Source organism: Bos taurus, chromosome 8 (assembly GCF_002263795.3).
Source record: "Bos taurus isolate L1 Dominette 01449 registration number 42190680 breed Hereford chromosome 8, ARS-UCD2.0, whole genome shotgun sequence".
Lineage (NCBI taxonomy): Eukaryota > Metazoa > Chordata > Mammalia > Artiodactyla > Bovidae > Bos > Bos taurus.
Window position 1 is genome coordinate 82,091,990 of NC_037335.1, and position 27,082 is coordinate 82,119,071.

General features: G+C 44.7%; 1 protein-coding gene across 5 annotated transcripts in view; it reads right to left on the reverse strand.

Moving 5' to 3' along the window:
- Positions 1-6,138: 6,138 nt before the first annotated feature.
- The window catches only part of PTCH1 (patched 1), a 70,437-nt gene continuing 49,493 nt past the window's right edge, over positions 6,139-27,082 (reverse strand). For 4 of the 5 annotated variants that reach the window (XM_024995742.2, XM_005210406.5, XM_005210407.5 and 1 more), the window contains 9 exons: positions 24,913-25,055; positions 22,739-22,922; positions 20,988-21,268; positions 19,420-19,557; positions 16,496-16,638; positions 12,854-12,953; positions 12,032-12,286; positions 9,882-10,443; positions 6,139-9,017 (listed from right to left, as the gene is read on the reverse strand). In XM_024995742.2, the coding sequence (XP_024851510.1) occupies positions 9,883-10,443; positions 12,032-12,286; positions 12,854-12,953; positions 16,496-16,638; positions 19,420-19,557; positions 20,988-21,268; positions 22,739-22,922; positions 24,913-25,055 (1,805 nt within the window). In that variant the 3' untranslated portion in view covers positions 6,139-9,017; position 9,882. The remainder of the gene's footprint in view (positions 9,018-9,881; positions 10,444-12,031; positions 12,287-12,853; positions 12,954-16,495; positions 16,639-19,419; positions 19,558-20,987; positions 21,269-22,738; positions 22,923-24,912; positions 25,056-27,082) is intronic. The other variant, NM_001205879.2, reaches the window with a different exon arrangement.

A 27,082-nucleotide genomic window follows, 5' to 3' on the forward strand; every position in this document is an offset into this window, starting at 1 on the left:
TCCAGTCCAGGCGGAAGGGAGACTAAGTGCAAGTGTCCTGAGGCAGAATACTGCCTGGGGTGTTTGAGAGCTAGCAAGTAGCAGCATTACTTGTCTGCACAGTGGCTTTGGTGTGGAGGCATCATACCCCAAATCAGAGGCAGCGCACTTTTTCTGTAAATGGTCATATAGCAAATAGTGTTGGATTTGTGGGCCACATGGTTTCTATCACAATTACTCAACTCTGCCATTGCAGCATGAAAGCAGGCATAGACAATACACAAATGAATGAACATGTCTGAGTTCAATAAAACTTTATTTACAAAACAAGTGGTGTCTGGATTGGGTCTGCAGGCGGTGGTTTGCTGACTCTTGCTCTAAATGCATCTTTCACTCTAAGATTTTGGAAAATGAAAGGAAGATGAAAAAAGAAACACATAAAACAAAGGTACTGTTTCTTTATAATTCATCTTCTCACTTTGGTTTTAGAGCACCACCACCTCTGTCAAAAAATTCCTTTGGTGTATGGTGTGGAATTCCTTTCATGGCCTCAGCTCTGTTTATATCTTCTAATTCAGGCTTTGCCTTTTCCTCCTCTTTTAATTCACCTTCATAATTTCTAATTTCTCTGCTGCTTCACTCCCTTCCTCACTGCCCTAGCCTTCTCTCTTCCTCATGTTTTCTGTTTTTATTTGCAGTTTAGCACTCTTTCCTGTTCATTTTCAGTCTTTCTTAGTGTCATATTTAATGGGTTTGTTCGGTGAAATAAATTAGGACCTGAAACATATTGAGCAAGAAACCGTGGTTTTATTGCTAATGTCACTGCTACCCAGGGTGGAGCTCCACTGTTAGCATCTGTACTTTGGATAGACTTCTGTTGCCCTTGATGCTGAGAGTCTGACTCCACTGAGTGTTTGAGGGAACAAGCCTTCTTATGGGAGGGAGAATGAGAGTAGAGAGGAGTAAATTTGGAAGGGGTCAAAGTTGACAGATCAGGGCTTACCCAATGGCTCAGTGGCAAAAAATCCTCCTGTAGTGCAGGAGCCACAGGAGATGCCGGTTTGATCCCTCAGTTGGGAAGATCCCCTGGAGGAAGAAATGGCAACCCACTCCATTATTCTTAACTGGAAAAAATACCATGGACAGAGGAGCCTAGTCAGCTACAGTCCATAGGGTTACAAAGAGCTGGACTTAGCGACTGAGCATAAGCATGAGCCAAGTTGATGGGCCAGGACTTCCTATGCATGTGCATATGTTTGGGCAAGTACATGGAAACATGATCTGTGCTTTGCAGTCCAGGGTGGATGCAGGCTATGCCCTCAGCAGTGGAAGAATACAGGCATCCTCCCTTACTTACACTTTGAAAAGTCTACCGTAATTGAGTATGCCTTATGATTACAGGCCATTAGAGACCATTAGTAAATGAACTATGAGATTTCAATCATGAAATGCAAACTCTCTTGTGAAATGCAAACCTAGTTTCACATATTAATTGCTTCTAATTACGGAGGAACATTTTAGCCAATTAGCTTTTGGAATTTAAGTGTAATCAGAAGGATAATTCAAAGATTTGCTAATCGCTTCCCCAATTGCAGCTGCTTACATTTAGTGCAGACAAAACTCTGTGTGCATGGTCATGCATGTGCCCACAGATGGTGACTGCAGCCATGAAATTAAAAGACGCTTACTCCTTGGAAGGAAAGTTATGACCAACCTAGATAGCATATTCAAAAGCAGAGACATTACTTTGCCAACAAAGGTTCGTCTAGTCAAGGCTATGGTTTTTCCTGTGGTCATGTATGGATGTAAGAGTTGGACTGTGAAGAAGGCTGAGCGCCGAAGAATTGATGTTTTTGAACTGTGGTGTTGGAGAAGACTCTTGAGAGTCCCTTGGACTGCAAGGAGATCCAACCAGTCCATTCTGAAGGAGATCAGCCCTGGGATTTCTTTGGAAGGAATGATGCTAAAGCTGAAACTCCAGTACTTTGGCCACCTCATATGAAGAGCTGACTCATTGGAAAAGACTCATTGATGCTGGGAGGGATTGGGGGCAGGAGGAGAAGGGGACGACAGAGGATGAGATAGCTGGATGGTATCACTGACTCGATGGACGTGAGTCTCAGTGAACTCTGGGAGTTGGTGATGGACAGGGAGGCCTGGCATGCTTCGATTCATGGGGTTGCAAAGAGTCGGACACGACTGAATGACTGATCTGATCTGTTAGTGACTGAGAGTCCCGGAACTCTTCTGTTACAGTTGTGTGGACAGCAGTCACCCATCCTTTTGAAATTATCATGTGAAAGAAATGCAGGTGGAATGAGGGCAATAAGAGAGAATAAGAATGTTAGATGTTCTAAATCTGACTTGATGGCTGAAGGTGTTGGTTTATGTTAGGCGTGTCATGATGTCTCCAGATTTCTTGGATACAAGATGACAATGGACTCATATAGCTTTAGTCTTCTGTGTGTGCTTGCGTGTGTGCTCAGTTGCTTCATTTGCATCCAACTCTTTGCAACCCTATGGACTGTAGCCTGCCAGGCTCCTCTGTCCATGGGATTTTCCAGGCAGGAATTCTGGAGTGGTTGCTGTGCCCTCTTCCAGGGGATATTCCTGACCCAGAGATTGAACCTGAGTCTCCTGCATTGCAGGTGGATTCTTTACCACTGAGCCACAGGGGAAGCCCTGGTCTTCCATGATTCATGTCCAGCTCCCAAGATTCATGATAACCTGTCATGATTCCACGGAAGGTGGGATCTGTACAGGAAAAGGTAAAGCATCCACTGGTAGAAGGGCCAAGTGAGCTTATCAACACTGCAGCAGTCAGAATATGAGTGTTATGGTCTGGCAACTGCTCTTGTAGCCTATGGGTGTTCTGACCATCTCTTGACAATTTCTTCCACCCAAACTTTTTCATACCCCTCCCTTATTTTCATGGTTTTTCCTATAGGGTTGGCCTTACTTTCTGGACATCTGAGTGGGTGCCTCTTCTCTCTCTTCTAATTACGGAGGTAGCTCTTTTCTCTCTCAACGCAGGGCAGGGGGCCTCCTGCTTTTCTCTGTTCCTGCCTCATCTTGCTCCTTCTCTTGCTCAAAGGAGACTCTCAACAGGAGTCCACCTACCCATGCTGCTGATTGAACTTTGTAATTAGAAAGATTATTCTTTTGGCATCTCAGGCTAAATGCTGCAACCCTCATTATTATATAACAACTCACCAGTCAGGACTTGCTCATCAATTTCTCTTCCTTCTATATTTTTTTCTATTAAAAAAAAAAGCTTTTCTTTTTTTTTCTACCACCCCTCTTTCCACAAAATACAAGCTGTTGTACATTGTGTACAGAGATGGTGCTGTTGACAGAGGTATTTCATGGGCTTACTTCAGTGTGTGAACTCTTATTTGGCTTTGTTTTTTGCCCTGTTGGTAGCTTATATCACACTTCTATACCGTCAATCCTGTGGATAGGAAGGAAATGAATGAAGAGAACATTTTCCAGGGAAAAAAAAGGATGTAAAGGGATTTAACTGACTTTGAGAAAGATCTGGCTGTGGTTGCTTCTTCTTGATCTGCTTGCTGGGGTGTCTCATTCTCAGGCAAATGCTGCCTCTACAATGTGGTTCCCTTCACAGCATCTTGGCTGAAAGGTCTCATTACTTTTGTCCAAAGAAAGGAAACCCCTAAGGAGAAGGCATAAACCAATGATAGTAACACTGCCATGTAGAATTTATTGCTTTGGCCACATCAAGCTGAGTTGGGGATATCTCTATTGGTCACTTCTTTTTGTAGCAGAGTTCCCTGGGTCCCTCTGTTTTCCTGAGGTCCCAACAGACCAGAATGTCCTTTCAAGATCCTTATTATGGCAGTTATTGTAATTTCTTAGCAGGGAACCTATGCAGAAAAGATGTCAAACATGCTTTCCATATTGACAACGTGAACAATTTAACAGATTTGTGTTCAAGGCATGTTTTCATTAGGTGCAGCCTTCATTAAAAGTAATTAAAACTTGGCAAATATTCTTTTTGGATGATTAATAGGCCATCTCCACTTCTCGTTTTGGGAGGTCAATTACCAGTTACCAAAAATGAAACACCTGCCTTTACATCAATGTGGCTGCTGCCCGAAATTTAGCAGCATGCAGCATTCCTGAAGCTGTTAAATATGTCTGTCGTGCCAAAAAAAATGGGGCCTTATGTTTACCTAAGTCCTGAATAAATACGGTGGATTTGGGGACACAAATCTGATTAAATATTAGGCCAATATGAAAAACTAAGTTAGCTGACTTAGGTATATGTAATTTATAAAGAATATAAAATTAGATGGCAGTGAACGGTCATTTTAGTGGTATAAAAAAACACATTGAAAATAAAGTGTCTCTCAATTTGAATCCCAATTAATGTAATTAGTCTTTTACATGCTCGGTTTCAGGGAGTACAGATTCCCCATGACTTCTGAATGAACCAAGCGAGCATTTTGTATGAACTTTACCCCTGAGGTAGAAGATGAGATTATATAAGATATAAAACGCTGCTTAATATTTTATGAACCACCCTCCCTCCCCCCTCCCCAGGTAAAGTATCCATTAAAGAGGACATTGTATTATTCCCTGGTCAGTTTACTGTTCACCTGAAAACCTTTCCCTAGCTGCTCACACACTGTATACACGAGAGGGCCCATGTTGCCCTGGAGGCCAAAAGGTGGTGATTGAACCAAACTCAGTGTGAGGTCCAGAGGTTGTTTCTGATTCTTTCAGTTGACTCTTCCTGTCCCCTCTGGTCCAGACCTCTTCACAACATTGTTTTCAACCTTCAGAAGTCTATGAGGGACATGCATTTATATACAGACAAGGCCACAGAGGCCCTGAAGTTTCAAATGACTTGCCCAAGTCAGTGGGTCAGCTGGAGCCCTCTTAGTGGGAAGGGTGGGAGAGGGTCTGGCCTGGCGCGGACCTCTCCCTTCCCCAGCCCTCCACTGCCCCACGGCTGCGGCAGAGCACTGAAAAGCGAATTCGTCTCTTGACTCTCAGGCACAAACGCAGAGTTCACAGGCCTCCACTCTCCCACAGACGAACATGTGTTTTTGTGGAAAGACCACACAGAGTCAGGATCCCTAGGCTGCTTCCAGATCTGGCCTGCATTGGCCATGCAGCCCGAGTCAAATTATAGAACCAAGGCCACATTCAGCTGGAAGGAATTTAGAGATCGCCTTCGCTGGTGCATCAGAACCACCAGGACAGCTTATGAAAGCACAGATTCCTGGGCTTCAGTCCCAAGATTCTGACTCAGTAGGTCTGGGGTGGCCCTGAAGATCTGCTTTTCTAGTAAACTTCCAAAGCATGTGAGTGCTGCCGATCCAGGCACCCCATGTGAGCAACACTGGGCTATGGTAACCTTAAGATAGGTCAGCAAATGCTTTCTTATGGGCCAGTTAGTAAATACTTTAGGCTTAGCAGGCCGTATGGTCTGTGCTGCAACTATTCGACTCTGCTGATGTAGCTGGTAAGTGGAAGTGGACAATCTCTACATGCGTGGGTGTGTGTGTCTTCTGATAAATCTTTATATAAACAGGTGGCCCACAGGCTGTAGTCTGCTGACCCCTCACCATACGCTGATAGTAATTTGAGTTCTTCCCACCACTCCCTGCTTTTGGCTGTAAAATGAGGATGCTATTTCTAGTCTTACTTTTCTCCAGCCCTATGATGAAGAAAAATGGGTTGCAAAGAGTTGGGTATGACTTAGTAATTGAACAAGAACATGATGAAGACAGAGTATAATCATCTGATAAATACTCAGAAAAAATACTTTGTATCATGTTCAATCAGTCCCATATTGTTAGCTATACTGTTTTAAAATATGATATCTTCCTTTAATAATCATTAAATTGGATTTATAAATATTCCCTCTAATTATTAGGCATCACACACACACACAAAATTTTAAAAAGGCTAAGAGATGACAGTAGGGATCATTTTGAAGGGTAATTTAGGAGGTTTCCTGGTGACAGAAAATAAAAATGTAGAACTCCTCCTATGTCAATAATTCCTCCATGAAGAACAAAAATGAGTATTTAACGAGGTTAGTCAGACAAAAACAACAAAGTTTATGATGACCTGACATGCTGCCTTTGTAAGATATTCTAATTAAAAAACATTCCACAAACAAAGACATAACCAACAAGTTATATTATTTTTTATTCATGTTAGAATTTCTATCAGTGTTTGAACATTAATATTTAGAGAGTTTGTACATTTTTGCCTTCCGAGGTTTAAAATGAGAACCACACTAGGTCACAAATTGTAACTAATACAACACATTCCACAACTGCATGAATATTCACTCAATCTCACTCTCTTAACACTGTTAAGACATTTTCTTTTCCTTGCTGTACTTTACAATGAAAAGTGTGCCCCACTCATGTCTCAGCAAAGTTCCAGACATTATGGATTCATCACATATAAATTCTTTAAAAATATACTTCTGTCAAAAGACTTGATGACTACTATGTACACTACAAAAATAAATTTTCATATAAATAAATTATATGGCATACTTTTATCTTTGTAATTGAAATGACACAAACCCATTCCTGCCAAAATTGGCAGACAATGAGACCCAGTTTGAATATTTCCTTTCAACTCCTTACACTAAAACCTACCATGAGTCCTTAATGAAAATGTTATATACTCTGAACTATTTAACATTAGTAAGCACTCTATACAAATAAAAATTCTGTTCAAAAGTAAAACATAGCTGTAATAGTGTTTCCAATAGAAATAAAATCCCTGCATTTTTCTGTTATAAACTGGCATGACAAATACTGTAGGAAAACATTCTTATGATACAAAATTATAAATATCAGCAAAGATTTAAAAAAAAATTAAAACATCCAAATGAACAAACAAGACAGACAAAATAAAACTATTTTATAAAAGAGAGAGAGAAATTCTGGTTGTCTGCCAGCCCCCGAGTTCTCCCTTTGCCAATGTGACTATCGGAGAAAGTTCTATGCTGTGCAGAAAGCAGGGGCCAGGCAAGCAGTCACGCACCACACAAGCTGGGCTCAGGAAAGGAGCGAGGCATGCCTCGAGCCAGAGGGAAGCAGACCTCTGCATTCTGCATCATCTCTCTCCTGAACGCAGGATATATGTTTTCTGAGCAGAGCCTAGTGTTAGGTAGACAGACAGTGTAGCTGACAGAGGCACCAACAGTAGCAGTGGGGCCATGGGGCCCCTGGCATAGTAACACATACAATCTGGCAGCCACGGTCTAGTGGCGAGTTTGAGAGTCTGAGGTCACTACACTGCTGGTACTACTGGGGGCTGTTGCCTTTCGATGAACATTTTCCATGTAAAACAGGAGGCATAATGGGAGCTGCCACGTGTGCACTCCTACAGTAGCTTAGTCTGGGTACCAAGTGCTTCCCAACACTTGCTGGTCTCTGGCTGAGAGCCCGGGAAGACCAAACCTCAGAGCAAGGCAACAGAATTGATATGGAAGCAAATCTTTTAAAATAATGCCTGGTTGAGAGACATATCTCTATATACATTCTTCATTGAGGGGGAGGGTGGTATGCAATTAGCATCTTCCTAGTCTTCAATAAATGTACTAATGATGGTGAGAGGAGGGAGATGAGTTACTTTAGGAAGCGTGCACCTATAATGTTAGTATTAACAAGTGGAGAATCATCCTTCTGAAGCTCATATCCTGTAGAATTTCTGACTCTGTACCACCATATTGGATGCTCACTATATAGAGGATGCAAACAAATCCAGAAAGCCCCAACCAACTGTGCAATTTAGCAAAAGAGGGAGTTTAAATTGTAGGGACTCAAAACATCACCTCTGGGCTAATTGTAGACCCAGAATTAAGAGGTCGTTGTCTCCAAAAGACTTATAATCCACTCTTAAACTTGGGTGGTGGTGGTGGTGGTGGTGGGATGTGTGCGTGCGCGCGCGCGCGTGTGTGTGTGTGTGTGCGCGCTATGTGTTGGTTCCAAGAGAGGTATAATGAAGGCTGCATACTTAGAGGATATGCTCACAGCCCAGCTGAGGCTCCCCACGAGGCAATTTTTCTAGGTTTTAATACCAATGAAGATGAAGAGGTGTGAACTCTGTACCCTGAGGTTCCAACATACACCACAATGGTCCATGCAAAGGAACTCATCTCCTCTGAAGCATGAGCTGGGGTGTCTGGATGGCAGCCAATGATCTTAAGAGATGCCCTGAACTCGAAGCAAATCTGGCAAAAGGATAAGGCGATGTTTAGGGCTAGCCCTCCACCACCACTAGCACTAGAAATATCCTGACTCTTCGGCCTAAGGTAGAGCCCACCAAAGGTTACAGATAGTAAAAAGAAACAAAAAAAAGAAAAAAAAAAATCACAGTACAGTACATTAGGAAATCACACACGTGTTCACACACACAGCCAAACAGGAGAATCGCACCCAACTACACCTAGAGAAGCCATCGGGGTTAACGTGCTTTCTTCATATCTGCTCATTAAACAACAACAAAATTATCACGCATAGCGTGTTTGGAAGTTAACAGTAACATTTCATACTACCACAGGGTTGTGATATGCAAATTTAAAATATTTTAAACAGAAACCTTTACAAAATAATCCTATTACATAAGCAATATTTGCATAGAATTATACAGGTAAATTATACAATATTTAAGCAGCAGCAACAATATGCTGAAATTTAAGACTAAGTTAAGCTTGGCTGTGGCACAGAGACCAATGTACACACAGGGAGGGCCCCTCTGTGATCCCCCCACTGCCCACTCTGGAGGCAGGAGTGGGGAAACCCCAGTAAATCACACTACTTTACATCCATTCCTTCGTATGTTACATATGTGTACACCTCTTAAATATTTATAGAAATATTTCACAAAATAATACAATCGGTTACAGTAACGATGAACTGCTCTCTGGCACAGCACACCTTTCTAATTCCACGTTTCTCTTCAAGCAGTTCTGGTGGGGTAGGGTAGGGGTAGGGAGGGGCTTCCAATCTTTGGCCTCTTTGCTTCAGATTTTACTCACCCTTTAAAGAAAAAAGGAAGTCAAATAAAGTAACAGGTCTATGAGTTCATATTTATAAAACACAAACACAGGCAAAATAAGTCTGAGGTATAGAAATCAGGATGGTGGGGGCTGGGTGAGGGCATGAGGGGCTTCCAGGGGCAGATTATGATCCCTTCCTCGATCTGGGGCTGGGGACAGGGATGTGGTCATTTTGTGATGTGTGTTCATCAGACACAGCTGCTATATGGCATTAGAAGACGGAAAAAGAGGTGAAGGGGCAGCGATCAATATTATTGTTGAGATGCACCAACACCTTCCCCCTCTGTAAGCTTACAGTAAGTGAAGTGAGAAGTGAAGTTGCTCAGTCACGTGCGACTCTCTATGATCCCATGGACTGCAGCCTACCAGGCTCCTCCGTGGAGTTTTCCGGGCAAGAGTACTGGAGTGGGTTGCCATTTCCTTCTCCAGGGGATCTTCCCGACCGGGGGTTCGAACCCAGGTCTCCCGCATTGCAGACAGACACTTTATCCTCTGAGCCATCAGGGAAGCCCAGTAAGGGACAGACCCGATTTAGAATTCCACTGATTCTCCAAGGATGACTAAGCTTGAACAGGAAGCCCTGTCTGTAGGTTAAGAGGTTACTCTGTCTGCAGCCCTCTAGTCCCGGAGAGCATGCGTGCTCAGTTGTGTCCAACTTCGGGACGCTATGGTCTGTAGCCCGCCAGGCTCCTCTGCTTATGGAATTTTCCAAGCAGGAAAACTGTAGTGGGTTGCCATTTCCTATTTCAGAGGGTCTTCCCCACCCAGAGATCAAACCCACGTCTCCATGGAAGCTGAGGGACCACTGAAGAGCCCCGCCCACCTTCCCGCCGACCCCGCCCACCTCAGTTGGAGCTGCTGCCGTGGCGTCTCTCCTCACATTCCACGTCCTGCAGCTCAATGACCTCCACCTTGGGTTCCCTCCTCTCACACCGGACATTAAAAGGCACATGGGGGTCCTCAAACAGGCCGTGGTCAGTCTCGGGGTAGTCCTCGTAGCCTGGGCAAAGCCCGCTTCGGGGGTTCCTACTGGGCCCAGGCCCAGGGGCGGGCGGAGGATGCACGGCAACAGTCACGGACGCCGAGGCCGTCACGGTGGTAATGGGCTGGCAGTAGCTGGGCATGGAGCTGCCCATGGCAGTGAACGCTGGGTTGTGATGCCGAGGGTTGTGAGAACGGGCTCCCCGGGGGCCCGTGCGGTCCCTATTGCTAGGGCCAGAATGCCCTTCAGTAGAAATTTCGAAAGCGTCTCTGCGCGGTTTATATGGAGGCGCCCTCAAGCATTCTCTGGGGGTTTCTCTTCTGGGCTGCTGTCCTGGCTGTCCAGGTGGCAGGGTCCTTGAGTCCAGGTGGGACTGCTGTCGAGGATTTGAGGGTGGGTGATGCCTCGGTTCAGGATGGACCACCTACAGAGGGCAAGGGCAGGTTGAAACAGGCCCAGTGCTAACCCCAGGCTGGGCGCCACCCCCTGCTGTTCCAGCCCCCTCTTCTTTCTTGGCTCTGGCTCCTGCCTGGCCACCCACACACAGCTCTTTCTGAACTAGAGCTCAGTCAACCCCACAAGTGGCTGGGAGTGCCCTGGGGAGCTAACAAGGGCCTTCTACCCACAGACGAAAAACCCATTCTCTTTGAACCTCAACAATGGGCCAGAGGAGCGCCCTACTTGGACCCTGCGTGTAGGCTTTCTCCGGCACAAATGGCTGGATGCATAGGGCTGCAGCCCATAAATGCAGGGCTGTGGTCTAAGCATCCAGCTGCCTCCCTCCCATAGTCTGCCACCCCACCCTGCTGGGTAGTCAGATCTGGAGTTCCTCTTCTTCTAAAACTGCCAAGTGCCTGGCCCTGGCTCACCCACACGCAGGACGTTGCCACGACTGTCTATACCTACACTGTTGAATATGGCTATTTACATTTAAGTTAACTAAAATTAAAATTTCAGCCCCTTAGTCACAGTAGCCACATTTCAAGTGCTCAACAGCCACACGTGGGCAGTGGCTGCTGCACGGGAGAGTGCAGGCAGAGAGAGCATTTGCATTGTCACAGAAAGTTCTATGGGGCAGCACTGCTCTGTCCTGTTGTTAGGAATCTGGTTTCTGGGTCTCTATACAAAGCACGGAGCAACACAGTGGCCACATCAATCAAAAGGACCGTGACCAACTTCAAAGTCGTTCAGCTTGTACCTATTTTTAGGCTCCCGCTGAACAAAACCAGATTCACACTGCAGCTCAGCAGGCATCGTCACGGGGGGTAAGAGGAGGAAAATTTAGGTTATTTGGTTGGCCTCTCTCTCTTTCATGGAAGGGCAGCTCCGGCCTGGGACTGGAATACCCATTTCCTGGAGGGACAGCAGGAGGCCCCCAGTTGGAGCAACATTAGCCTTAGAACCTTCCTTGGGTTTTGTGTGCTGTGCTCCAGGCCTGGGGGGCTGAGAACATCCTGGGAGTACAGAGAGGGGAGAATGTAGCTGGGGCTCTCCGAGCCTCTGAGGAGAGGCTCCTGGGCCGCTCATGGTTTTCCTGAATTACTGAAGGCTGGTTCTCAGCTTCTCCGCTCCTTCCAGCCAGAATGCGAGCTTGGAGCCATAAAAGCTTCTGGTGAAGTCTCAGACAATAGTGATTGAAGTAATTTTATACTAAGGGCAATTAGAGGTAACAGAGGGGGAAGGGAAAAAAATAACTTCTGCTGGCAATAAAAATACCATTATATTTTAAAATAAGTATCATCCTAAAATTTATGTAACTTTAAAATAAGGGTGGGAGGGTGGGTAGGGAAGCAAGGTATGCTTTACCTCTGGTTCTTAAACAAGATATATGCTGATGGATGCTTTGTGTAGTTTCCAATACTGGCCCCTGCCCTTTTCAATCCATGAGATACAACCATATGAAATTGACATTTCTATAGTATGATTCTACCTATACTTTTTTTTTTTTTGCATCCTGTGTTTTGCTGTTCAGAGCAGGCAGGGGCTGCCTCCTGGGGTGACTTGTGACTTACAGTGGAGCGGGCGAAGACAGGGTTTTCTGTGGCTTCCACGATCACTTGGTGGGCAGGGCCCCCAGCACCCTGCTGGGCCTCGTAGTGCCGCAGCTCCTCACTGATGCCTGACACGGTCGTCTGAGAACTGTACTCCGAGTCAGAGGAATCAGACCCGTTGTTTGTGTGACCAGCGGGCACAGCAAACCGGACCACGCTGGGGGGTGGCTCAGGAGAAGGTGTGGGCAGCCGGTTCAGCCCATTGGCTGGAGACACCTATTTAAGGGGATTCCGTATGTCAGGTATGTTATCATCCATTTACCTGGGAGCTACACTCAAGGTTCAAAACACAGTACTGTTCAGGGGTCGCTGCCCTCCCTCACTCCCCCTCCTGGCCTCCCACACTACTCTGTATTCACTTAGCCCAATCCTTGCCACTTAGAGGACCCTTGGGCATGACAGATGGAGCAAAAGGACTGCCCTCTGCTTTCACACACTGGAAAGGCAGGTTATGCCCTTTTCACTCCTGTTCAAACCCAGATATTCATCTTGAGTGGAAAATGCTTTATTGATAGAGACCTATAACACTTAGGTTGCCAATCACCAGGTTTCAAAAACCCCAAATAAAAGCAACCTAAACCAAACCAAACCAAACCAACACAACATCCTCCAACACTAATAAACTGAAGAGAAAAAAGGCTATAGTTATTGAGTTGTTTGCTAAAAAAGTAAACAACCAGAAAATGGGGATAAAGCGTAAATATCTAAATTAAGACCGACACCAGGAAAAACAGCATACAGATGGCCTGTGGGCTGCACATGACGCCAGCAACGATTACTGACCTCAGGATACGGTCCGAAGAAGGACAAAAGGACTGGCAGCAAAACTAGTCCATTGAGAACACCCAGGATTGTTAGGATTGCCAGGACAGCAAAGAAGTACCTTAAACATAAAAGGGAAACAGGAACATTTACCATGGCAAGTGAATTAAGGTACCCTTCATGTGCCCAAATGTCAGAGCCAAAAATGAACAAAACCCACACCAGTGAAAAGGCTGTTACAAAACTTCAGTTCAAACCCAGCACAGGATTACTTTCGTTTTTCTTTTAACCTTCTGACTTTGAGGACTGCATTCCGCAACCCAAAGTGTTAGTTCATGAAGGGAAGAAAAAAAAAAATTAGGTTGTTAATTTGCTGAAATCTCATGGCATGTAATGTTATTTATGAATGTGTTACACAAACACAAAAATATGGAATGTGAACTGAATGGCTGAGCAGACTGAAAGCACAAATACAATGCAGAGGGGCCCCGTTCACGAAAACCCAGCAGAAGCAAACAAATGAAGTGAAGGGTGTAGAATTTAAACAATTTAGCCCAGGAGGAAAAGCAGCCCACTTCTGCAGGCAGCTAATCCACTGTGAAATGCTTCTGCATCTTAGAGCAGAATCTCTAATTAAGTCTCCAGTGTATCAGGTAAGGCTTTCCCTGGGCTTTCATTAACCACAACTTTCTGCCTAGAATTCTGTGAGTTCCAGTTTTACCAAATAGCTCCAACTGCGACCTTTTTAGAACACTGGAACCAGCTTTCCGCAAAGAAAACACTGCCCATTCTGTGGTTGCTGGGGCATTTTCGGGGGAGGGCGGTCCACAATGACGGGTTGCTCTGCTGGCCAATCTTTTGTTGAACAATTTAGCATCTCTGAATACTCTTGTTTTGCGTCAGCCAATTCAGACATAAAGGCCGCAGCACCATGAAGAAGAGGAGAGTGCACAAGTGGCCCTGCTTTCCCACCATTGAGGGCTAAGGTCTGGGATCCTTCACGAATACCAAGGTGAACCTGTCAGCCAGGGAGGGTGGCTGGCGGATGTTCCACACAGCTGGAGGCAGAAGGCTACACGCAAGCATGTGTTTCTCTAACTATCGGTTTCTAGGGCAGTTTTGCTGGAAGGGGGCTGGGGTGGGGAGAGCTCAGGATGTTCTGGGAAGAGGGAGGGCAAGATATCTATATGTTAATGGTCCTCTTGATCATAAAACGGAACAGGCTCCAAGCTTCACTGTGCCTATATATGTTTCGCCCTTAGATGAAAGGAAAGAGAATCTCTATAAAAATACAAATACCTCGCAGCTATTGTAAACACTAGAAACTTCTGAGCTGCATTAGTAAAACCAAGCAGCCGATGTCTTGCACTAATGTAAACTCCTGGAACTTTAGGTTTAGGCATATATCAGCAGCAGGCATTAAGACATTTGCATCCCATCCATCTAACGGTAGAATAAACAGACCAATTAGATTTCTGACGGCTTAGTGTATACAATGTCTGCTCATTTAGTCGACCTCAGTGAGGGCTTTATCAGGTTAATCCATCCAGTTCTAGGAAATGGGAAGCCCTTTTAAGCGCTTGAAATAAGAGCCCTGCTATCTCTGGGAGAGAACAAGAAGCCATGGGTTAGATGAGAGAGTTGGGATCCTGCCCTCCACCCAGGTCCCAGATGGTTGCTCTAATCAGGCTAAGTTTCTTCTCTGTTGCTCCCCTGGCATCCCCCAACAAGGCTGAGTTAGATCCTTTGAGATCCCATCACACTCTGTTTCCCATGGTTTTGAATTGCTTGTGACCTTGTCTCTCTCCGCCATAGACCATAGCTATGTAGAGGGGGACAAGGACAACGTTACTGCTGTGCTGGTGTGTGAAATGGCACTTATGAGGTGTTCACCATAGTGTTGAATGAGAAATTACACAAAAGAATCTTTCCTGGATGTAGCGTTTGTACATCATAGAGAAACAACTACTAATGCTCAAATAAAGGAAAAGTCAACATCAAATTAAGAGCTCAAAACAAACCCCCCCCCAAAAAAAAACCAAACAACAAAACCCAGACCAAAACCTTCTTCTAGTTTAGGCATATATATCTACCTGATGCTAGCCAACGAGGTGTACTAATTGGCTTGCTAATGGATCAATCCTCTGTGCTGAGAGATCAGCAACAGGGCCATCACCTGGGAGCTGGCTAATAACTCAGATCCCGCTCCCCACCCCCGATGAAGTCTGATCTGCATTTACAGAGAGCCCCGATGATTCATGAGCACATTATAATTTGAGAAGTACTGGTTTACACCTCTCCACTCACTCTCCACTCAAACGACAGTGAGCCAACCCTGGCACTCATTCTAGGAAGGCTACATCTCCATAATGATGCCAAGGACCTATCGTCTTTCATAATAAAGAAACTTTGGCTACAATTTATAATCCTTAAAATCCTCTTTTTTTCACTTGGAATTGAAAGTCCTATTACAACATACACACTAGGAAAGCCGGTTTAGATTCTCTCTCCAGATTACCAAAGTGTGCCTAACAATCCAGTCATTTCTCACATTTCATTCTGCTTTACTATGGTCCTAATTCTGGACTATCTTTTACTTATTGATGATTCTGGCCTCGACCCTCCACAGAGCAGCAGGGTTACATCTAAGAGCAGCTGTTTAAAAAAGCTGTGGAGGCTCTTCAGAGAAGAAAATGGTCTCTCCCTGTAGTTCTCAAATTCTTTTCAAAAGGAAAACTTGCTCTCCTTTCATACTTCACAAAGTCAAGTCCTTAAATAAATTCATCAGAAACTGCTTGCCATGAAATCCAAATAGAAAGATGTATCCAAATGAGGCTTGGATTTTAAAAATTTGACACCAAAGTCACACAGTAAATGTTTCTTAAATCTTACTGTAAGGAACTTGAACATGAAATCAAGGTATGCTGTCTTCACTTCTTAAAAGAATAAAATTTCTGAAAATTTTAGGTATCTGCATGTTTTCCTCTCTGCAGTTTTGAAGGCCAATGGAAGGTCAAATTTAGTCAGTCAAAGGGCACCAGGTCATTTCCTTCTGTTGATATGTCTAACCTTAATACCAAGAGCTGGGATGTGGTGTCAAGCTGCAGAGCTGCCTTTGTTTCTAGCCCCAAACCCTCCATCTTTTGTCCTCAGGATATTCCCCAAAACAGCTCTAGAAGAGAGCCTGTTCTTATGCCTCTCAGCGTGTGCATGCGTGTTCAGTCGCATCCAACTCTTTGCAATCCCACAGACTGCAGCCTGCCAGGCTCCTCTGTCCATGGAATGTTCCAGGCAAGGAATACTGGAGTGGGTTGCCATTTCCTACTCCTGGGGATCTTCCCGACCCGAGGATCAAACCCAAGTCTCTTGCAGCGTCTGCACTGGCAGGTGGATCCTTTACCACTGTGCCACCTTGGAGTTAATAAACTCAAAAGCAAGTGGAGTCACAGATTGTGACAATCATCACTTTACAATATATATGTATATCAAAACACCATGTTGCACTCCGTAAATACATACAATTTTTGTCAATTATTCCTCAGTAAAGCTGTGGCGGGGGCAGGCTCAGTAGGAAGTAGTCACAATGAAGACGAAGACAAGCTGCAATCGCTCAGAGACAAAAGGAAATAAGTTACAGAGAACACATTAGAAAACAAGGCTTACCTGACAATGAAATCAAATTCAGATCCTGCAAGCATCAGCACTCCCAGTAGAGTGGAAACGGCACCATCGAGAACAGGCGCAAACATGTGCTCCAGGGCAAGCACAGCCCTGCGGTTCTTGTCACCAATGGCTGTTAGAAAGGCCTGCACAATGAGAGTTCGGGTGATCAGATTCCTGGATTTCATTTAGTCAGTGGCCAGCTTCGTCTTAAATGCTATAAGCCGGTTTCATCTGACTCCACTGTGCCCCTCAGATCTTACTGTCTAGCTATTGGAATGTTTAATTGGGGTTGCTCATCTTGGCTAAATCTAGGCTTACACTAAATTGACCTGTTAATAATAATGGATTGTATTTGGTGTTGATGTAAATCTTGAACAACAACAAAAAAGATGGAAAGCGTATTTACTTTAAATTTAAAAACGATGCCAAAACTATATAAAAATGAGCAAAATGTTCCCTTCTTTTCACTGTCACTCACCCTTGAGTTCACTCCCCATGTGAGCGATCTTACATTATTCACATGGGAGATCTCTAGTTGTGAAAGCGACAGCATTTCTCCCGATTTTTTGAAAGGTCAAGATCTTACTTTAAAATGGGCTTAGCACCGAGGTGCCAAGTACGTATTTCCTCATGATTATACTGAGGTTAGAATTTCTGTCACTGTGTTCAGACTAATATGTAGGACATGTAAGTACTATTAACGTATCACAAGAAATTCAATCAAGCCTGTTCTAAATATGGGTGGACATGTCCAACTCTTTTGTGTTCTCTAGGTCTTCTAGGTCAAGGGCATTGTTGATACCAAATGGAAACCTTATGTAGGTCTTGGTATATCACACTATTGGCTTGAGAGTATGACCCAAGACCATTTTAATGTGGGTTAGTTACTATTACACCCTGCCTGTTCCCCTCAGTGGGACCTAACAGGGAGGGCCGAGCCTGGCACAAGCTTGCTCTCTGAAAGTGCAGGCTGCTCTGGGATGCTGAGAAGAGGGCCTGGAGCCCTTGCAGGTGGCATATGCGTCTTGGGGAAAGACATGTCCATTAAGGACTGCTTAATGGATGAAGAAATAAAACTACACACAAGTGTACCAAGGTGTATTACTTTTCTCTAAAGTGGGGTCTATGTAAGTGATGCTCTTTCAGAGTTGAGGAGACTTTAGGGTCAAAGTAGTTATCTTTTTCTCCTGAGAGGAAAGCACTAAAATGGTCTGGAACCATGCTGTCTGTGCTGTATTTGGGCCATGAGGCCATAAGCGCCAGAACTGAGTTGATGTTCTTGCATACAACTTATGCTACTGGAACAATAAACTGCCAGATGCCCACTGATCCTTTGATGACTTTCACATACAGGATGTGGTAAGAATGCCATGTCCTGTGTGTGGATAGTCTCTTGATGAAGACTTGGGCTAGCAGCACAAAGCCAAGTTGGCTCTTGAGACTCCTTACATTCTCAAGATTAAATCTTGCATGAGGAGTAGAGGCGTTCCTTCATTGTTTATTCAACACTGGTATGGATATTTATGTTCCTACTACCTCAGAGACCCAGGGTGCTGCAACAGTTTAAGAAAAGATATTAAGCATTTCCACCACAAAAATCTGATCTAGGACCACCCTTGTCTGTAATGATAGCCACCAAAAAGAGTGGTTTTCATTCACAACAGAATAAAATGATTTGTGGATTTTTAGCTCATATATAAATTTTTCTCATTTTTCAAAGAAATGATATTATGTGTTTTCTAAGTTCTAAGCTCTTCTTTCTAAAAATCCCCTCTCCTTCTTCCCAGCTCAACTGAGGAAAGCAATTTGGGTAGGCTCAAAATTTAGAGAACTGTTTCTATATTATTACCATTTTATTATACACTGGGGGAAGAACAGGTTAACTGCAACAGAACATTCTTTCTGAAATACAAAAGTTTATAATCCCTAAGTAGCATAAATATGGCCCTGAAAGAGGACAATAGAAAGTAGTAGACAGTGTGTAGACACACAGAGGCCATGTGTTGAGCCCAATGCTAGAGACTGCAAAAGCAAGGCTAAAAGTAATCTGATCCAAGTCCAGTGCGAGGTTTCCTGGCCAAGGATTCCAAACATCAGTATTTATTCAGTCAACAAGTATTTACTGAATGCCTATGTAAACCCAAGGTCTTAGGCTATAAACACAAGTATGGATGGAGCACAATTTACACATCACTGTGGGGCTTTTAAATAATTCTCTGATAAATGTATACGAAGGACTTGTCTCATGGATTAGACTCCTCTTGAAGTTTACCCTCCTTTTTCACAAGACTGGGCCCACAGAGAGAGGGGAGAGATTCCTATGGAGAGCAACACTAGTTCTTTTATGTTCTGTTGTCATGAATTTGGAGGCTGGGAGGTCGAAGGAACTGGGGTGGGGGGTGGTGCTCAGATGGGGAGTTCATTAGCCCCAGGGTATTTCCTTAGCTGCCAATTCACTTCACTCTCAACTATGCCCGCCCACCATGCCTGCGAGTGTGGTCTCATGTTATTCCCGCTTCATTACTGTGGTTTTAAAAACTATGTATTTGTGCACACACATACTCATATAACATCTGTCTAGGAACAGCTGACACCTTTAGGACCCGTGACACAACTGACACCACCAAATAAGCAGAACCCTTCTGGGCCCACTCGGACACACCGAGGACACAGTCTACTGCTGACATGGCCCGGCTAACGTCCACCTTTGATGACCTGCTTCTTAGATTCCCTCAGAGGGAAAGGAGTCCAGCTGAACTGCAGCCACTCCTGGGGAGTGTCTGTGCTCCCAAGCCTTTTGCTGTGATGTGTCAGATGTGCTCCTTGATGGTGGAGAAAATGAAAAGGTTCCCAACTTGTAAACTAAACGAGCTTGAGGAAATAGGTTGCCTTTTCACAGCTTTCACTGAAACTATCTCCCATACCAGAGCGACATGAACAGTGAATTCCACTCCAATGCCGACGGAAGCAATCAAGATGACCACAGGCACGGCACTCAGCTTGATTCCAATGAGGCCCATCATGCCAAAGAGCTCAACTGTCATCAAAGCCAAGACTGTCACCTTTTAAAAAAAACACAGGATGAGTGGCTGGGCACAAACACACTCTGGGTGTTGCAAAAATTCTTTCCAAACTATTCCATGAGTGTGATCTATAAAGAGTTATACAGATATGTACTTATTGCTGGCTACAAATTTAATATAGTTTAAAACAAGGCGTTTCCTTCTGTTTTGATCTTAACCATCAGAGACCATCCTTCAACTTGTAACTGAGCTGAAACTTTTTTGGTTGCCTTGCCCTCCATCCTAAAGCAAGTTGATAGGACAGGCTGAATAAATATTCTTTTACGTAGAAGTTACTTTGCTTTTGTTTGGAGAGCCTGTGGGCTGAGTGAGGATGACTTAGGAGAAAGGGGACGTATGGTCAGCTGATGCGGGTCAGGTTACAGCCCCTTCACTCTGAAGAAATGTGGAGTCACTGGAGTGGACAAAGCAAACAGTTAAATCCAGGGAAAAGCTTTTTTTTATTTGCCGTTCTTTCATCTGCCTTGTAAAAATTTCTAGGGAGATGGAAAGAATCCGTGAGGTGGACTTTGGAGTTTTTTGGGCCAAAGAGGAGAAAATACAAATAAAACAATAAACTTTACAAGAGAAGGAGAGAATGATCTTTCCTTCTGGGGGTGGGGGACAGCAGGCAGTGAAGGGCGAGCAGACAAGAACAATAAAAGTCCCCTTTGCTTTCTTTTAATAAGCTAATGAAAGATGGATAACATCAATTGCTTAAGTACCATGAAAACTCCTACAGACTAAACATTTACCTTTAAACATACCTGCTGTACAGACTTATGGTGCAGAAACAAGACCTGGTCTCTGTTTTTATAATTTTGGCATTTTGAAGGCTATACCACAGTTCATGGAATTTAAACACTGCCATGATTTTATTAGACTCTACACGAAACTAGCTTCAAACCTGCAAGCATTGTACTTGGTGAAAGAATGTAAAAAAAATAGATTGGCAATACTTTATCATTTCTCCCTAAGAGTTAAAACAAATACACCACACGAAACCATCTCTAAAATGATTTATCCATATACCACCATCCCAACTTCTCTAATTATCCCTCCATTTAGAAGAATCTTCTCTATATTCGGTATGGGTGTCATAACAAAATGACACTTGAATAAAAAAAAATTAGTTATGCTTTGAGTGTTTGTATCAATATACACTCAGCTCTATTATGGAAAGTGTGCTCAAAAACTCCCCCATCTTTACCTAAAAAGTTTAATGCTACAGGAGAGGAGACATAAGATTAAGGCCATTAAAGACTCTACCTAAGCATGAACCTCGCCACCTCCAGTAGAATAAATACAGTATGGATGATGCAATCTATACCCTCCTCCCGAGGCCCAGACATAAACAAAACTTCCCGGCTGCAGAAAGAGCTATGCTGAAAGGAATTTGACTTCCACAAAGACCCTTAGAATCAACTCACAATGATCCCGGCCGTCCAGGGGTTCAGGAGGAAGACGGCGCACACGAGGAACGTGCAGGCCAGCACCACGCTGATGGACAGGAGGAGCCAGTGGCGGAGGCCAATGTACTGCTCCCAGAAGAGGAAGGGGTAGCCATTGGGGTAGCTGGAGAGCCCCAGGCTCGTGTAGTTATTGCAGATGGTTCTGACTTTTTCGATGGCTTCAACGAAGTCCGAGGTGTCACGCAGGCCGTTGAGGTAGAAAGGGAACTGAGCATATTCAATGGGCTCTGCCGCGGGGACTGCACAGGAAAGACAACAGGGAGAGGGCCCAGGAGTCAGGGGCTCCCGGCAACACTGACAGAGGCAAACAGGCTTCATCCGAAGGCGGAAAAAAGGCAGCAAGCGTCCCACCGTTAGCCTCCCAGACGTGAGTCCCCAGATTCTCCGTAAGTGCAATGAGGAGACAAAGGACTCAGCAAGAAAGTCTGCTTACTTCTCTTCTTTCAACATGAAAGACAAACAATACCAGTGATGGTCTTGATAGTCTTAAGGTCTTAACAGTTTCAGTCTTTGGTTTAAAAAATTTTAAATGATACTGAACTTTTGATTTTGGGGGAGGGGGGTTGCAGGTGGAGGAGGAGACTGTGATCTGTATATTGATTTACCCTTAGATTTTAATCTTCTAGAAGCAGTCCTTGTTTGCAATGGGTCTAAACAACTTAAGAATTTAATTGTGGTAACATTTTTTTCTGTTCAACTGACACAAGTGAAAATACTAAGTTCAAACCATTTTACTTAATCACTTATGAGAACAAAATAACTCGAAAGTCATGCTTTACTGAGAAAAATGCTTAACTTTCTTATCCTTTTAGTGATCTTACACACTTAAACCTTCCATGCTTCTTTTTTAATGCAATGCTAAGTCTTCAGCAGCAGGGGAAGAAATCCTCACACAACAAGCATTTAGTTACTGCCGTTGTGTGTTCCAGACCCTTTGGGGTCATTCAGCTGACTTGCTAAACATGATTTGCCCTATTATAATCTCAACTATAAATTTTCATTAAGACAAGCCTTGGCTGCTTGCCACCAAGCTCTGAGGTTTAGATACAGGGAAGCACAACCCGCCTGCTCTCCAGCCATGTTCGCAAAGGGACTGTCTTCTTTCTCACGTCCATCCTCAGCCTCATACCCAAGGCATAAGCAACTAATACCTCTAACATAAATGCAAATTAAATCCATCCAGAACCACCTTTCAAAGTTGGGGCTGAGAGGTGAAAGGAAGAGGACGCTGTTGTATACAGACTTTTCTGCTCCGGTTTAAACAGCTTTGACAGAGTACAGGTGCTTGGTGGCTTATAGGAATGACTCAACTTGCCAAAAATCCCTTCAACACCAGAGTTGACAAAGTTAAGATAAACATATAATCCCCAGTGATAAAACTCTGCAATAGTAAAACAACACTCAACCTGGAGGCGTCCCCAACTTTCACATGGAACAGCTGGCATTAAAGAGAGATGCCTGGTGGATGTTTTAGTCAAAGGCACAAAGAGAGATTAGAGACTCTTATTTCTCAGTGTGATAGAGCATGAGTTGTATTTGATTACACATCCTCATCTGTCTCCCAGAGTTTTAAACTAAAAGAAATACATTGTTCTGTTTACACTTTTGAACCCTAATTGGTGTCAACGGATGAGGGCTATAACTGAGCTTGGAAGTACAGGGTGCAAGGAGCCCTCACCAGCTTGCAGGTCCAGTGGAGGGCTACTTACTTCTCAGCCTGGTTTCTGGCATGTAGTCGGCTTTGTCATGAACCCACTCAGGACGGTGAGGCCGGATGTTGGCTTGGGAGGCGGCATAAGCCACAGGGTCGTTGCTGACCCAAGCAGTCAGGTAGATGTAGAAAGCACTGGGGTTAATGATGCCGTCTGCATCCACCAGGCGCCGTTTAGTCAGCTGCAAAATGGGTAGAACAGGAGACTTTCAGAGTGGGGGCTTGGGGTCAATGCACTCCTGCCTACAGAGAAGCAGAGACTGCACCAGCATTTGCAACAAAGAAGAGAATGTCTCTGAGAACACCTTTGGTTCCTTTTAAAATGCACTTATCAGAGAATGCAACAATCGGCATGTTTATAACACACATACACACACACACACACAGTTCGGCAGATGGCCCAGGAATTGACTGAACCAATTAAATCTGAATGCTAAAAGAGTGTCTGCAGCCAAGGCAGAGAATGAACAATCTGGAGAAACATATTTATAGGAGGGGAAAGGGGAAAAAAAAACCTGGCAAGAATCCCCATACACGTCTGTGTGCAGTTAACCTCTGCTGTTAACACTGAAGGAAATGCCACCCAGTAAATGGAGGAGAGCTATAAAAATAAAACAACATCTGTATAAATTTTGCTAACACTAGCCTCCTATGACCTGTGTATTCAAAAGATGTCCATCGCCAGAAAGTAGAAGGGACGGGTGCACAGTCTTGGTCTTTCTGGGAATTTTAGTCTGAGCAAGGTGGTCACATTTAGCATATGTGCCACATCCTAAGAGGAAGCCAAATAAATACTACGCTCCCTCTAGAGCTGGTCTGCGGGCCTTGTATAGGTGAAACACATCCAGAGACAAATACACACAAACACACATGTACATATGCATATATTTTTTCCTGTTTACTTCAGATGGAGACCTGGTTCCAACACTTTTCATCTTTAACAAAATGAAAAACACCAGTGACAGAAGTTAATAGGGAAAGAGTAAAGGAAGAAAGTGGAGGAGAGGGAGAGAACTAAATTTCAGGGATCTGGATTCAATTAATCCACAGGATATGTAACAACTGTATGTCTTCAAGCCGTCTCTGGAATTACATAGTACAGCTCACACGGCCTCCGTGCACCCAGCACGCTTTTCTCCCTCCCAGGCAGAGGAAATGATGTCTGGCGGCCTGGCCCAATCACATTTGTTCCACGGTGTCCCTGGTCCCTAAAACCAACCCAGCCCCCAGCATCCCCCTGCCATCTCTCAGACAGACTCCTCTGCCTGCATCCTTGTCAAACCTGACAGCACGCTGCATGCGGCCATAAAGCACTAAGTTCACACTCCATAATAACTCTGAACAATGTACTTTGTAAATCTGTCACCTTTAATGCCAGCAAAAATGGGGAGACAATAAACAGAGCTGCTGGGAAGATCATTAGCATGACGGTTTTCTGCCTCAAGGTGAAGCAAGTAAGCTACAAAGAACAGTGGGAGGAGGACCTGGGGAAGCCAGGAGTGGGACTGGACTCCTCTGAAATGTAAAGGGTCCAAATGCCCTCACCAGCATGCCCAAGAAATCAGAGGGGATATGCTGGAATCCAAGTGTCACAGCCAAGAGGCAAATGCAGCTGGAGAATATGATTACCAAACAGGAACAGCTCTTCTTTCGTCGGGGGTAAGCACGACAGTGAGTCCATGAAGGGTCCAAAGATCTGCATTTCCGTCTGCCTCACTCATGACAGAGCAATCTGTCTGTCCTCCCCTATCCCTCATGCCACAGTGACCCAAAGGAATCAAACCTAACAAATCTTCCCATTCTGCTAGTAATCTCTCCTAACCCATCCATCACCCCAACTTCTGTTCTTTCAAATTCTGCTACCCAACTGACTCACCTTTCCAAGTTTGAATATAACCAAGACTGACATGGTAACAAGGACTAGAATTCAAAAGAGAACAGTATGCAACACAGTATGTCTAACATCTGAAAGAATCTGCACTGCCTCAACTATACTTTGTTCTGACAACTGCTCTGAAGATAAGTAACACACTTGTCCCCATTTGACAGATGAGCAAGGTGAGGCACCCTGGTTTGCCCGCAGCCACACAGTTATCCAGTGGGATAAAAAGCCCCAAAGCCCTGCTCAACAACTCTCTCTGAAGCTCCCAAGGTGTAAGGCAGTGAGAGTACCTGACTGATGTCAATGGGCTTATCACGGCTGCCGGTTTGTACCAGGAGTTTGTAGGCAAGGACCCCATCATCCGATCCATTTTTGTAATTGTTTGGCATGATTTTCCCGGTTTCCCAGTCACTGTCAAATGCATCCTGAAGTCCTAGAAAAGGCAAATGTGTGTAATATATTATAACTCTTAACCAGATTGATCCTGGTCCTAATGGGGTGGACTGAGGACAGAGGAGTGTTCGCCATCAACTCCAAGCATTCTGTATTCTGCTTATTCTTGATTTCACGTGATACTCGTGTTTCGTGAATGAACTTCAGGATGCTGATAATCACTGCTTCAAAAGGCAGAAGGGAGGGAATATTCATTTCTAGGAAACAAATACACATGTTTTGACCCCAAACTCCGCCCTCTTCTCCCCCAGGTCATAAGAAAGCAAGAGAAAGCTGGGTGAGGAAGACACACTAGGCTCAAACACTGTTTTGTTATACATTAGGGACTAAGCCATGGGTTCTTCAATACAACCAGAAATTCCATTCAGAGCAGGAAAAACACATTCAAACCCCCAACTTCAAACAGCAACTGAGTTGCTTCTCCAGCCCAGGGTGAGTGAACATGATTCTGTCAATTTGTTCCATCTGTTCGACTTGTGGAGCTAACACAAGCTGTGGGATCGGCTGCCAGGTTGTGTAAAGATCACAGCCAACACCTATTCACTCTCGACTGTTCTCTTTCTCTTTGCCACCCTTCCTTGAAGAGGGGGTGTGAAGGAGGGGGAGGATGGATCTTGTGTGCGCGTGTGTGCAGGGAAATACCTCACAGGGTAAATTTGGATCAGATTGAGAACAGGAAGCCACAGGCCAATACAAGGGGGCTCTGTGAGAACAGATGACAAACCGCAAGGCTGGGGAGGGGGAAGGAAAGAGCTTTGTGGGCTTGGGGGATGGGCGAGCCCACCAGCCCACCACACACAGCTGCGCTTGGCCTCTGTAATCAAAACCATCATTACAGACCTGACGGTTTGGCTACAGCTGTAAAGAGATAAGCGTGTTGGAAGAGAAAACAGGGCCCTGGTGACCCGGCCTTAGGCGCTGAGCAACTGCTGGCTCACACACAGTCTCCTCTGACACCCTCACCCCTTTCATTGCCCTGCACCCCCAAATCACCTCCCACGTAGAACGCCAGAGTCCCAGCCCCTAAGAAGCCACATCTTTTGAACAAGCTGCACACGCACAGGTTAGCCGTGATCAGTAGGAACGGAGGGAGCGTCTTCAGTCACCTCAAAGTCACCTGCCCCCTACTCCCCCCAACACACAGAACTGGTTCTGTTTTTCGTGCTCAAAATGGGGGCTGAAGTTGAGGGAAGAGGAAAGCACAGACCCTCTCTCACGCTCTCTGTCCCTCTCTGTCTGATCTTCTCTAAACCTTTGCTGTGGGCATTGTTTTCACAGGAACAATTTGGGGATGAGGCCCGCGGGCTCCGTGGTGAAAGAAGGCCCTGTTTGGGGAGTGTGGAGCGGCTGCAACGCTGGGTGGGGAGACCACCAGGAACGGCTGTGCTTCCCTTGCACACAAACTGTTTTTCATAGCGAGGCATGCACACAACCCTCAGTATTGAACAGATGTTATTTTATTACCTAAAGCCTTTTTTTTTTTTTTTGGTTTTTGAAAAAAAACAAACAGGAGAGAAAAAAACCACCTCTACCCCACAACCCCCCAGAAAAGAGGCCTGTTCTGGTTTCCTCACCGTAATAGAATTTTCATCACTTTGTGGCTTCCATGGCACTTTAACCCTTTCCTCTTGACCTGCTAATCCTGAGGAGCAGCTCAGGCTTATAGTGAGTGTGGGGCTGTCTAAGCATTTTACACTGACTACCTCTCATTTAATTCTTAAAACCTCATGAGTTTTTAAGCCTGCTAGTATTCTTTTACAGATGAGAAAACTGAGGCTTAGAATGGTGAAGTGACGTAAGGAAAGTCACACAGCAGCTAAGTGCTGGAGTTAACCTTTGAAGAGGCAGCCTCTTCCAGAGTTGGCTTGAACCACAGATGCTCTGAACTGCCCTGAATGCACTGCAGTGCCCAGGAAGCATTTGTCACAGCCTCAAGAATAAGATAGCAGAGCTAACAGGGGCATCAATGACACAAAGTGGCAATCAGGGGTCCCAAAAATCTGAGTG